The 14,405-nt window shown below is 41.2% G+C and overlaps 1 protein-coding gene and 2 non-coding genes across 3 annotated transcripts; 2 read left to right on the forward strand and 1 right to left on the reverse strand.

Annotated features, from left to right (window-relative positions):
* Positions 1–77: 77 nt before the first annotated feature.
* sypl1 (synaptophysin-like 1) lies at positions 78–12,668 on the reverse strand. Its single transcript, XM_026147830.1, has 6 exons — positions 12,588–12,668; positions 11,874–12,061; positions 2,884–3,002; positions 2,585–2,789; positions 2,297–2,488; positions 78–1,997 (listed from the first exon to the last, which is right to left on the reverse strand). The coding sequence occupies exons 2-6, from the start codon at positions 11,943–11,945 to the stop codon at positions 1,866–1,868; spliced, it is 720 nt and encodes a 239-aa protein (XP_026003615.1). The 5' UTR covers positions 11,946–12,061; positions 12,588–12,668; the 3' UTR covers positions 78–1,865.
* On the forward strand, positions 5,210–5,321 carry trnal-caa (transfer RNA leucine (anticodon CAA)). The gene is made up of 2 exons: positions 5,210–5,247; positions 5,276–5,321. It is a non-coding gene; the product is annotated as a tRNA-Leu (tRNA).
* trnal-caa (transfer RNA leucine (anticodon CAA)) lies at positions 6,029–6,139 on the forward strand. Its single transcript has 2 exons — positions 6,029–6,066; positions 6,094–6,139. It is a non-coding gene; the product is annotated as a tRNA-Leu (tRNA).
* Positions 12,669–14,405: the final 1,737 nt, after the last annotated feature.

The following is a 14,405-nucleotide window of genomic DNA, read 5'->3' on the forward strand; positions in this document are numbered from 1 at the left end:
GTTCTTTTATTTTAAAAGGCTTCTCTTGTGGGAATGAATGTAGGCTTGCATTCATACAAAGACTAAAAGAAACGTCCTCATTTTTTTGTTTTTTTATTGGAAAAAAGTACATCCAAATTGTGCATGTGACAGAGTGCATTGCATAAGAAAAATTGGCAGGTTAAATGTAAAGGAATCATTAAAAAAAAGAAGAAGCTATAGCTGATTACAGGAGTGCAGTGGCATAACCAGTACACCAGACACTTGCTGTTTCACTGAACTTTAAAGTTAAAGGAATAGAAGGAATGAAACCACCCTACACAGAGACAGTCAAAACACAATAGAAAGGACAAGGAGAAAAAATAATAATAATCAAAAAACACATCTGGATATACTGAAAATGAGAAATGATACAAAAATACGACACAGTACTTAAAACACAATACCAGCTCACCATTTGGTCTGGGGAAAAAAAACCAAAACAACTATGGAGAACAGGATGGACTAGTTTAAACAACGGCACAATAACAGGCTTAAAAATCACATAAGAGATATGTAGGAAGCTTAAACCAGGATAAAAGAAAATAGCGCTTTGGCTGAATATTTTCGCTGCAAAAAGTGATGAAATTAACAAGAAAGTTGAAAATGCTTTAACTGGTACCTTTGAAGAAAAGTGTGACTGCACTGCATTTGGATTAAAGAAAGCAACTCTCAAGTATTCTTCATGGATTTATGCTCACAGTGCTTAAAGAGACAATTCACATCAAAAATCAAATTTACATATTTGCTTAGCTGACTGACACCGTGACAGGATGTAAACAGACAGGTTGTGCCCTGTTTGTTGGACACATGGTAGTACGCCTGGGGAAAAAAATGTATATTTGATTTTGAGGGTGAATTGTTCCTTTAATGCAACATTGATAAAATCACACAAGCACCTCATCAGTGCAAAATAAAAAGGTCCTAGACTACAGTTATTTTAACCTTGGAAATAAACTAGGTCAGGCTGCTTGCCTGTTTTTTACAAAGAAAAATCCGTAAGGATAAATGGTTGGCATGAGTCGAGTTTCATAGAGACTTCAGTGATTCCCTCTTTCTGACACTAGATGGTATGAGGGAGTCAGTTAACTGATGTAAAAGAAATGGTTTTGGAATGAGGCATATCTTTTTAATCTACAAATATTTTTGAAAAATGTGCAAATACAAGGCAAAATGTATATTACATTTTGCAATATCGATCACACTCACTTTTGTAAATAAACACATTTAGTTACGGTTAACAAGGAGTCATAAAATGTGCTTTTCACACTGCCCTTAAAGCAGATGATCTTAGATCTTAGAAAATAAAATGTCCAAGTGTGGTGTCACAGAGAAAGGGCTGAGCACCTTATGTTCATCTGTGTAAAAATAAGTGTAATAAACCTCATAAACTCCAATACTTCTATGAAGACCAAATCAGGTCATAGGATTCGATCAGCGGCGCATTTAAAAGGATTTGGCATGCTTGTTGCATTGGTGCTGCTATTGTGTGTGGATGGCTTCTTGTCTACCACCTGATACCACATCAGGTCATATTGGGTTACAAAACACCAATGCAAATCTGTACTGCTGCAAAACTTAACTGCAGTCAGCAGTTTAATATGAGCTACCCATTGATCCTTCACTTTGTGTGTCTTCATCACTTTCACAGAGTATTTGTGTGTGTGTGTTTATGTGTTAAAATCTCTTCATTTCTCCACGTGTACTTAACATGCACGCATACTTTTTGTATGTGTATGTGTGTGTATGTGTATGTGTGTGCGTGCGTGCACTTAAGGGTGATTTTCTGTATGTGGCATGTGCATGTTTTCTGTGTTTTGTACTGAGTCTTTGTGTGTATCTGTATGTTAGATTGGCGCAGGGACCTGGTGCCTTCCTGGTCCAGGTTGGGATGAAAATTTCCGGGAGTGCCAGCGAGTCTCTTTGTACACAAACCAAGCATTGAACGCCCACACAAGCATGTTAAGGTAGCCAAACACCTGGATAATATAGACAAAAAAATAATCATTAGAAATATTTTTTTTATATCAATGCAATATTTAGTAATGTTAAAACCAATATTTTTTTAGCTTTCAAACACACAAAGCAGAAACAGATTTCCCGAACATTTGTTGCCATTCCAAACATGCCCTCTGGTGGACAAACGATGAAACATCAATCAAAGGTGCTGCTCCTGTCTATTCTATGCTTTACACATTTTCATTTATTGGCACTTATAAATGCTGATAATCATATATCAGCAAACAGTTAATATCAGCTGATTATTATTTCATCTCACCACAGATATATTGAGGGTCCGCATGTTAGCAAACTCCGTGACCTCACAGGTGATGTTGCTACCCTTACAGAGTGCCAGCGTGCCACTGATGCCTTCAGTGTCTGTGGCACTCTTTACATTCTGCAGGCCTTTAGCCCAGGCGGATGAACACACCAGCCACAGGAAAACCAGGATCGCTGTGATCACAAAGTCCTGGAGAGGAGGGTAAATACATGAACAATTTCAATACATTTCAAATCAGGCCTTGCATCAACTGGGACGATTACAGGAGGCAAGATCAAGACTCACAAAAATGGGTCCAAAGTCAGAGTCCTTGTAGACGTGCATGTAGCCTAAATACACCAGCAGAGCTGCCATGCTGTAAAGGAAGCAAACAATGCCAACACCTACAAAGAACTCCGCCGAGGAGGCCGAGTCTCCCATCATGTGTGTTGTAGTGACAGAGTGGTTACAAAGGGTCGTATTTTTATCAATGAGCGGGAACTGGCTTAACCTGGGAATGATACAGAATAGACAGAATAAATGGGTAATTTCTTATATAATTAACTTAAACTGTACGTGAAAATTAAATATGTTGAAATGCTCACCTAAATGGGTATTGATACATGGCATTGAGAGTTTCATTACTGCCATCGCCACAGAGGATAGATATGACGTTCTTCCCTGAAAATCCACCGCAGCAGCCAAAAGCAAATATGGCTGTGAGCTGTTTGGACAGTAAGAAGATAGTGGCATGAGAAAAAAGTTATTAATAACATCAAAACCAGGAAAGCATAGGCTCTGGAGAATTTCTAAGTGGTGGGATTATGATCAGCATGTTCAATATAAAGAATTGCCTGAAAAAATACAACAACTGAGCAATTTTTACAGGATCATAAAAGAAGAGTTTCAAGAATTTGAAAGAGAGGATCAAATATTGGGTCAGTGACTTTCTATTTGCCATTGAAAAAAGATACAGAAAAAAACATGACAGCACAAATCAAGTATTTCCTTTAAAGAACCACATCATTTTTTCAAAACGTAAAAATGTGACTTGCATGGTTTCACTAATCCTGCCACTCAGCTCTTAAATTCTTTCTTGCAGAAAAGCATCTGATTCAGCCTGCTGACCATGTGACACTAATGCTCCCCTTTAAACCAACACAAACAGAATTCTTTTAGTGAGGGTGGCTGCCACTCAGCTCAACCTTTAAACAAGGTTAACCAGTGATAATAGAAATCACTGAGCAGCATGATGGGTAACAATGATTTCAAGTGAAAATAGGCACCATGTGTCGCGGAAAGGTTTGTATTTTAGTGCAATAAATAAATATCTCTTAGATTTATGACTTTTAGATTTTTGACTGCCCTGTGACCACCAATGTTGCATTTAACAGTTAATATGGTGAAGATCACAGCAAATAGAGGCTTCCATGTTTGCACATCTAGCAGACATGCTGCAACGATATGCAATAGTAACTTACATTTGGAATTCTGTATCTGGCTTCACGGTAATCTTGAAGTAAACTTCAATTTCCTTTTTCCTCTGTTTTGGTCTCCACCGACTATTTATGGAAATCTGTGGGTCTTTCTTTGGCTAATAAATATTACACTAAAATTATTATCTAGTTACTAACTTTGCTTGTCTCTTGTGGTAATCTTATATGCAACCATATTTTTGTCCTAAGCTACTTTAAACTATCTCTTGGGAATGCCTTGGTGTCCCCCTGGAAGAGCTGGAGGTGGCAGAGCATTGGGGTGTCTGGGTACTTCTGATTAGGCTGCTGCCCCCACAAGAAGGATGATTTTGTAAAAGGCTGTAAATAAATGATGACAGTGGCTTTTCATGTCTTTAAAAAAAGGGTAATTGAGGAAGCATTTATTTACTCAAATGCTAGTTTCCAGCCTTTTCAAATACAGGACAATGTTAATTCTGTAAGTGCAGTCCCATTGGGTGCGAAATAGGAGATAAAGCAGGGTAGAGTGTTTTTTAGTTACAGTGGTCCCTTGCTATAATGCGGTTCATCTTTCGCGGTCTCGCTGTTTCACAGATTTTTTTTTTTTTTGGTGCAATTTTTGCATGTTTTTTTTTCTTTCAGCGCATTGTGTTCTGTGTCCTGATTGGCTGTAGACCATTGTCAATCAATCTCGTGCCGTGTCTCCTGTACAGTACAGAATGCGTTCAGTTTGTCAAGTTGACATAAATCTTTGATCGCTAGTAGTTTGACTCTGAAGAGCTGTACTGTATGTTTGTAACTTTTCTCCCCAACGAACACAACAATGTCGACGAAACGTTTTGCACCCTCAAAGGCAACCGCGGGTGCCTTTGGTTACATTCTATAATACTGGACTTATTTTTTTAATTAAACAACTACAATAGAATGATACACAAAAGCCTGCTGCTTCAGGTATGCAACTCACTCTTTGATCTCTTTTATACCATGTTTTCAAACCCTTTAAATCCATAATTTAGTCCAGATGAGTTTGCAAGCAGGAGGCATAGTACCATTAGCTAAACTAAACTGAGACCAGTGTTGTAACATTGCTTCACAGCCCAGCTAGCTCATATGGCAGAGCATGAGACTCTTAATCTCGGGGTCATGGGTTCAAGCCCCATGTTTAAATAATTGAGTGACAAAGAAAGGGAAGAATTAGTTCTTGCTTCCACTATGAGACTCAAAGCTATGTTGCTGTCAGGCAGTTTATCACTATGTTGATATTTTTCTATGACTATAATGAGAGAATGAATTGGAATGGAATGAATGGAATAAATTCTAGCTGACAAAGACAGGCATGTCAACATTTCCATTTTCCCTCAATCACGTTTCGTATTGATCATCAATACAACCCCAGAAGAGAGAAGGGCTAAAGTTAGAATTGTTTGCTTGTTTTTGTAATGTCAATCTTGACTTAGATGACACCGTCAGCTAGCTTGTCAGGATGGCCGAGCGGTCTAGGGCGCCAGACTCAAGGATAGATACCGTCCACAAAAAAAGGGACTTCTGGCCTCCAAATGGAGGCGTGGGTTCAAATCCCATTCCTGACAAAATTTTTACTCTCCAATTTCAATCAAGCTGTTTGATTACAACTCATGGAATGATTGACTCTTTTTAAAATGAATCATCAGCTCCTTTGTTTCATGGAGTTTGAGAGGTTTTCTGTCCACCACAATGCAACAATGTTGATTTCCTCCTGAAGATGGAGGCGTAGTCTGCAAACATCAACACAGGTTTCTTTCCATGTCTGTGAAAGCAGTCAAGGGTGCACAGAGTGAACAGGAAGAGGGCTGAGCATACAACCCTGAGGGGGTGGAGGAGGTTTAACTGCCTGTGCAAACTGTCTGAAGTCTGTTTGTGAAGACATCCAACTGCAAAGTGTGATACTTAACTAGAATGTGCCACTTATTTCCATGGAGAAACATGGACGAATGCTTAGCTAAAATCAGCAAAAGGATTTTTGGAGGGAAATGGCATACTCTGTGAATTTGTTGAGTTTTGAATGAAAACGGAGCCCAGCTTCTGTAAATATGTAGGCACAGTAGTTTCTGATTTCAATCTGTTCAGTGATTCTGAGTCTTATTCATTTTATATCCCTGCTACAGAAAACTGACCATAATTAGAAAGGATAGAGAATAATGTTAGATTAACTCTTATACCAGCCCTCTACATCCTTAGTCACAGCAAAGTGAAAAATACATTGAGATTGTGCAAGTCTTTAGGTGTAGTTGTGATGTCATGAGTCCTTTTGACAGCTGTCAGGATGGCCGAGTGGTCTAAGGCGCCAGACTCAAGGATTCACTCCTTCCTCATGAAAGGGACTTCTGGTCTCCAAATGGAGGCGTGGGTTCAAATCCCACTCCTGCCATGCCCTTTTTCTTCTCACATTTAATTTACGTTTATAAAACTTTGTGAGTAAAAACATATTGAAAAAGGTTCATCAGCTCTACTAATCTACATCAAATTGCTTTCTTTTAGCTGAAATCAGTAGTCAGATCCTTAGTTTTGTTTTCTGTTAAGCAGTAGGTTGTTTTCTGTGCTCTGTACTACAAATTGCTGATTTCCTCCTGATACAAAGTCTCATTATTGTCACTCTGGATGATGTAGTACATAAACCTTCCCAACAGGTTTCTTTTCTGGGTGCCCCATGATTCTCTGAGTGTGCAGTGCCCTCAATTTCTAACTCACATCCACACCTTCACGTGGCCGCCAGAGACATTGATGAATACACAGACTCAGTCTGTGGATTTATCAGGAAATGCGTGGAAGATGTCGTCCCATCCAGAACAGTCAAATCCTTCCCAAATCAAAAACCCTGGATTAACGGAGATGTTCGCGCGGCACTGGCGGCACGGAACACCGCCTTTGCCTCCGCGAACACATCGGACTACAAACACGCACATTACCAACTCCGGAAGACGATCAAAGCAGCCAAACGTGAGTACAGGGACAGGGTGGAACAACAGTTTGACAACCCTCGGAGTATGTGGCAGGGACTAAACACGATCACAGACTTTAGAGGGAAAACCAGCACACCGCAGACCACGGCCTCTCTGTGTGAGGATCTAAACGTATTCTACGCTAGATTCGACACAGCGAACACCATGAGACCGGACAGTGTGCGCACCGCGGATGACGTCAGTGCGCACACTGTGTCTGAGGAGGATGTGCGGAAGTGCTTCAGGAAGGTGAACGCACGCAAAGCTACTGGTCCGGACGGGATTCCCGGCCGCGTCCTCAGGTCATGCGCGGCTCAGCTGGCTGGAGTGTTCACGCACATCTTCAACCTTTCCCTCTCTCTGTCTGTAGTCCCAGCCTGCTTCAAAATGGCCACCATCGTCCCTGTACCCAAATCCTCCACCATCTCCTCATTGAACGACTGGCGACCTGTAGCCCTGACCCCCATCGTAAGCAAATGCTTCGAGAAGCTGGTCAGGGACTTCATCTGCTCTGCACTACCCGACTCACTGGACCCTCTACAGTTTGCATACCGCCACAACAGGTCCACTGATGATGCCATAGCCCTGACACTACACACTGCCCTGTCACACCTGGAGAAGAGAGACACGTATGTGAGGATGCTGTTTGTAGATTACAGCTCAGCATTCAATACCATCGTTCCCTCGAAGCTGGACAGGAAACTGCAGGATCTAGGACTGAGCAGCTCCCTCTGCAGCTGGATCCTTAGCTTCCTGTCTGACAGACGCCAGGTGGTCAGACTGGGCAGCATCACCTCATCCCCCATCACACTGAACACTGGTGCTCCACAGGGGTGTGTACTGAGCCCTCTCCTATACTCACTCTACACCTACGACTGCACAGCCACTAACAGCTCCAACATCATTGTGAAGTTTGCGGACGACACTACAGTGGTGGGTCTTATCACCAACGGTGATGAGACGGCTTACAGGGAGGAGGTCAGCGCCCTGACCCACTGGTGTCAAGACAACCATCTCACCCTCAACGTCGCAAAGACAAAGGAGTTGATAGTGGACTTCCGGAGGTGCAGAGAAGTACACACCCCCATCACCATCAACGGCGCTGCTGTGGAGAGAGTGAGCAGCTTCCGGTTCCTTGGCGTACATCTGGCTGAGGATCTTACGTGGTCAGTACACACAAACAAAACAGTGAAGAAGGCGCAGCAGCACCTCTTCTTTCTCAGGAGACTGAAAAGATTCGGCATGAGCCCCCGCATCCTCAGGACCTTCTATCACTGTGCCATTGAGAGCATCCTCACTGGATGCATCACCACCTGGTATGGCAACAGCACCGCCTACAACTGCAAAGCTCTCCAGCGAGTAGTGCGGTGCTCTGAACGGATAATTGGAGGTGAGCTTCCCTCCCTCCAAGACATCTACAGGAAGCGCTGCCTGAGGAAAGCGGGGAGGATCATCAAGGACTCCAGTCACCCCAGCCATAAACTGTTCAGACTGCTTCCATCAGGAAGGAGGTTCTGCAGCATCCGGTCCCGTACCAGCAGACTGAGAGACAGCTTTTTCCATCAGGCCATCAGACTGCTGAACACGTCATAGACACCTCAGCTTCACTACTGGAACTTTAACATTATGCACTCCACACTGTATATAAATGCCACTTGTTTTGCACATATTCAACTCTGTATATTTTATATATTTTATTATTATTATTATTATTATTATTTTTTTTTTTTTTACTATTTAATTTGTAAAAATGTGTATACACACACACACACACACACACACACACGTAGGAAAATATTTAGTATACACATCCAGAAATGCATACACTATTATATATTGTACATATATTTATTAGTTTCAGGTTGGCCATTCTTGTATTTTGCTCGTTTGTGTTGTTGTGTTTGCACATCTCTGTTGCTTGTGGGGCTCGCACACAAGAATTTCACTCGCATGTGCTGTGCCAGTGTGCCTGCACATGTGATGTGACAATAAAAAGTGATTTGATTTGATTTGTGATTTGACCTTGCTTGTTTACTGTGAAGTTGCACTAAAATATATTCTAAGGGGAGGGATGTTCAGTTTTTTAATGATTTATAGCAGGGGTAGGGAACTCCAGGCCTCGAGAGCCAGTGCCCTGCAGGTTTTAGATGTGTCCTTGATACAACACAGCTGATTTAAATGGCTAAACGACCTCCTCAACATGTCTTGAAGTTCTCCAGAGACCTGGTAATGAACTAATCATTTGATTCAGGTGTGTTGACCCAGGGTGAGATCTAAAACCTGCAGGCTCTCGAGGCCTGGAATTCCCTACCCCTGATTTATAGCCTGCATGTATTTAATTAGCATCCCATTTAGTTACAGATGCAGTTTGCTAACCCTCTTGATCATAGATGTTCATCAACATGCTTCCTTGGACTATGAGGATTTTTTTAAATAAATGCTTTTTAAAGACCAAACAATCCATTCGTTTTCTTCCACTTATCAAATTCAGGATAAGCAGATGAAGCTACAGCACTCTGAGAACCCAAAGAAGCAGAACATGACATGAAACAAACTGAGGTTCTTTCCCCCACCATCACCAAATTAATAATACCTGAGATAAAGGTGGATGTGAACTGGCTCTGTATCTCCTTGTACAGGGAGTCTACAGACTGAAGGCCAGGAAGTGGTTTGCATCATGAAAACAAAGAAATGGCCTTTGAGCCCATAGAGAATGTTTCCTTATACAGAAAAACATACAAAAAAATCGGCCCATTTAGGAGGACACACCAACTAAAACCTTTACAATACTTCAAACTCACTTCCTGAATTCTGTTTTGTCAGCAAAACTGTATCACACACGGTCACGCTGCAAAGTGCTTTCAACGGGGGCAGCTGTCCTTTAACGCTTTATGTACACCACAAACCCCCACACCTCTAGACTTCTCTCCAGATGTTTCTCCAGATGTCACTGACTGCCACTTCCTGTTTTTTTTTCTCTTTTTTTCTTGGCTAAAATTACATACTTCTCTCAAATTGTCTCTGCCTTTATGAACTACTGCAAGGGCCAGCATAGCCCAAACACACATTGGCATCTTCTTAAAACACTGTGACTCTCTAAAAACTGTGGCAACACAGCAATACCTTATCAGTCCTTAGTCTCCATTTGTTTGGCATCCAAAACATCTGCAAACCCCTCAGTGCCAAATTATGGACATTCCTGAAACTAGAGCTCATAATCGAGCTGTGAGGGAGAATAAACAATCCACACACACAGCACCTATTCATAATACGCAGAAGAAGCTACCATTTATTTGTTTTTTTGTATGTTATAAAAACGACCTGAACTGATAAGGAAAGAGAATTAAGTGCTTGCAGAAGGAGGGGTCTGTACTTTGACAAGCTGTTAAGGAAAGACAAATTTCCCAAAAAGTTAGAAACGTTGGCAGAAAAGCAGTATAATCAGCACTTCATTTCTCACACAGTAGTCGCAGAGCTCTGGTCAGTCTGACCACGAATCCCAAATCCACTTGAGTGTGTGCACGCCTATTCGTGTCACTGTGTTTCCCTCCAGAGGCCCTGCACAAACTGGCTCTCCATATTTAGCCAGAGAAATGTGGTGGAGTCACGAGTCCATAAAGAGAGAAAAAACGCTTTATTATCATTCTTATTAAACAACGATGAGGGAATGGGGGCATCCTTGTAGCGTTTGTTATGCTGAAGACTCCTCCCTGTGTCCTACTGTGTGGGAGATAACATCTTGGGTGGTACGACTGTTCAGGACGTGCCAGATATGAGTACAAATAAAGTGGCATTTGATTCAATAAACAATTTATAAGGGAGATGAATTCTGGATAAAAAACAAAACCTGTTTGATAACCTTCAGTTTTCATGTTACATTAAATTTTGTTCTTAGATCTACTGAACGTGCTATCACCTGAAGGCAGGATACTTTCTGTAGGCTGTCTGTAGGATTGTGTGTTTAAGAGTTTGCGGGGGATGCCCACACACACACACACACACACACACACACACACACACACACACACACACACACACACACACACACACACACACTAATTCCATGTTAAAAATATCTTTTAGTGGGAAAAATTTGGTTAGGATGTAGTGTTTGTCACAAAAAGTGTATCCATCCATTCTTTGTTGCTTATCAGAGTCTGGATTGTAGAGTCCAAGTCCAGGAAGATGCCCCAGCCAACTCCTTCAGCTCTTCCGGAGATTGGTCAGTGGGGGGGCATTCCAAAGTCAACCAAGAGATGTAATCTTTCCCGCTTGTCCTAGGAGCTCCTCCCAGTAGGACGTGCCCAGAACACCTTTCACAGAATAACCTTCATATTGTGTCCATGTCCTCTCCTGGACTATTAGCACCATCATGTCGGTTAAACCTCTTTATTATTGTGTGAATACCTGCACACGTTTCATCATCTAGCCCCACGTAAATGAGAAATGACTTTGTGTTGTATAAAACCAACACTTTCTGAGTCAGATGACTGAGTGTTACTGTTGCCATAAAGCTCTTCCAGCCTGTGTGTGTTATGAAAAAATAGAACAGCTGAGGGAAAGCGTTGCCGGGCTGGATTCCTGACCCAGTTATGCAGAGAACAACTGATCGCTGGACTTTCCGCAAGAAATCTCCTGCATGTTTAAGTGAGTGTACGTGTAACTGAAACGTTTCAGCCACCAGCAGTCACTCGGAGGTGAATTATTGGTAAAAGATGCATTAATATGTAACTGTGTTGTCTGAAGGGCAGGCAAGTCCAGCTGCACTAATCTGCACCACTTCAGCAGACTTTCTTGTGTCCTAGAAAAATGCTGTACACATTTGTCTAGAGGCCTTACATTATTTCATTCTAACCATATTAGTGCTTTTATCTTATTTCTTCTAGTGTTATAATGAACAACAATTAACCTTACACATATATATACGTTCTTCTTGGCTTAAATTCAAACCTCAACCAATGTTTAATCAAGTTGTAGTCATGCTTTTGAGGCTTAATCTAATAATCTGCTATAACGTTCTAACTAGTGTTTTTCTTTCTTCTGTAGGGAGAAGGGGAAACCCAAGAATCAAGGAAGAACTGGACCTCCCTGTCCTGTGGGTAGGACCCACACTCTCCCTGAAAACTCAGAAAATACGCGTACAATAGTTTGCGTCCAACTTACCCACTCCACCAGTTTGACGAAGCCGAGGGGCTCCTTCAGGGGCGACAGGTTTAGTCGAAATCCGGTCATCATGATTGTGCTTTTCTGATCCAAAATCTTTATCCAGCTGTTTCTAAGCTGTGGATGTTGCTCCAACAAGGGAAGGAAAAGGGGGAGTAGACAGAGTGACGTGGTCTCTACTGCTAACGCTGCAAAAAAACAGGGAGCAGATTCAGTTTTACAATCCAACTTCTCATCCCACCAAAAAGGAGATCCAGTGTCTCTAGCGTGGAAGATAAAACGTTCCACTCGTTTAATAATCTTTTAAAAAAAAAACAAATATTAATTTGAATGTCCTTATTCGTGATCTTTTTTTTCTTTTTCTTTTTTTAAATTTCCAGTGTAGATCCGCTCTGCGCTGGTGCTGATGCTCAGATGGAGCGGATACGCGCGTAAAGAGTGCCAAAACTCGCTTTGCCTTTGATCAGAACGCGTGCCGTGTATTTGGTTACAGGAAAATCATGGCTAAAACAAAAGAGAAAACCTTTTTAGTTTGGGGGGTTTTTTTGTTGTTGAGAGAAGCGTACTTTCCCCCGAGCCAGGTAAAATAAAAAAAAATAAAAACCGCAAAGACAACTTGGAAAACCCTACAGCTGCGAGATAAGTACCGGGGTTTTACCGCAGAAAACCCATGCAAATTCACACCAGGAGGCACGAAAGTTATCGTTAACTCACTTCTGAGTGCCAAAAAGTATCGAAAGTGTCCTATTGGGTTCTCACTGGATCCATTCTCCAAAAAGCTGCCGCCCCTTGCGCCGTTTGCACCAACTGTGCACCGCCCCTTTAGTGCTGACTGGGTCATATGACTCTTAGCAAAGTGCAAGGGAAGAATTCTTGACATTTATTTACTATTAAGGATGCGGTGCAAGGACCAGTTAAAATAAAGGGATATTACGCCACATTTTCCACAGCAAGATTCAAATCTAAGGCGTTCAGCACATGTTTGGAATCACTGGACAAAAGCAATCAATTTCTCATCATATCATATCAAGTGATCTGGGAGGTGACTAGACTCTTGCACCTCATCTCAGATCACTGTTCAGACTTTTAAAAGTAGCGGACCCAGAGTAGCGGTGCGCTTCTAAATAAAGCTGGGGTTTTCGATTTTCTTGGAAGGTTGAATGTCTGACCGGGAAAATTCACGGGATGGGAAAGCGACTGGAACTGTGGTTCCTGAAGTCATTCTCAAGCTATTAGGCTGATATCAGGCAAATATGCTAGATCATAAGGTGCCCCAAGTTATTCTCTAGCAGTAACATATAATTAGTAACATGCTCGTGACGATTTTTTGTATTAGTTTTTAGCTTTTTCAATCAAACCAAGGAGCAGTCGCCAGAGCTATAAAATTAATCGAATTTAGAAAACTGCAGTGCCTGTAATGACCACTCGGGGTTGGCTCTAAAAGCAGATAGAATCACATACAGTAGATCGATTCCTGTCAAAAATGTTCAACTTTACAGAATTAAAATTATAAGAAAAAATCCAAAACAAACTGATGCAGTCAGAGTGGCTACATTCAAATCCATCCATCTGAAAATTGTATTAATGGAGTGTGAGGAACACAAAGCCTGCCTGCTCATTTAGAGGAAGAAACTGCAGGAGAAGGAATTCCTATGTTCAAATCTTTACCGCAGATAATATAAAAGCTGGAAATAACCACCACGATGTCACCCATTAGTTAGTGAAATTCTGTTATGAAGCCTTTATCTTGGGCTTTCTATTGTGAAACCACGTGTGATGGACGAGGAGTTGTTATAATTGGCAAGTTGTTAGCCAGTGAGAATATCCTGCCTAAGCCTTAGAATGACCATAATTTACAAAATGACACTAACGCCCTGTTCAATTTGACTTTAAACTTGTGATCAAACTTAAGTTCGTGATGAAACTAGGAAAGTGTTTTCTGAGGTCACAGAAAGGGAGAAGAGGGATGTTTTCCAGAAGTCTTCCTGCACCCCTCTGCTGGTGATTAAAGTGAATGCAGGTTTAAGGCACATTTGAATTGTTTTTTACTTTTCAGTACTAAAAGCTGCAGTCATCTTTTATACTATTAACTTTATCAGGATTTTAAATTTTCAAATAAACATTATAAAGTCAGCATTTTTAACTCGTTGAATATACAAACTGTTCCAACCTGTGATTAAAGATTTACTAGGTTTAATAAAGAAACATTATGATTCAGGAGCTGCTGTCACTTGGAGAAAGAAAACAAACACCAGCCTCCTGTGTTAAAGTCTGATGCCTGGTTGACCATTAAAGCTCCAAATGTGGGCTCACTGTTTAATGCCTTCCTACGTTGCTGCTGTAAAAATATCTAAGGCTTTATCATTAATTTCAAAACAGTGGGGATGCTGTGTAAGATGTAAATGAAAATAGAATGCACTGATTTGCAAATCCCATTAACCAACAGTTTATTCACAGTATAACACAGAAAACATCAAATATTTAAACTGAGAAATTTCACTATTTATACTAAGGCTGGAAGAGTAAGTAAAT

Source organism: Astatotilapia calliptera, chromosome 17, assembly GCF_900246225.1.
Source record: "Astatotilapia calliptera chromosome 17, fAstCal1.2, whole genome shotgun sequence".
NCBI classification, from domain to species: Eukaryota; Metazoa; Chordata; class Actinopteri; order Cichliformes; family Cichlidae; genus Astatotilapia; species Astatotilapia calliptera.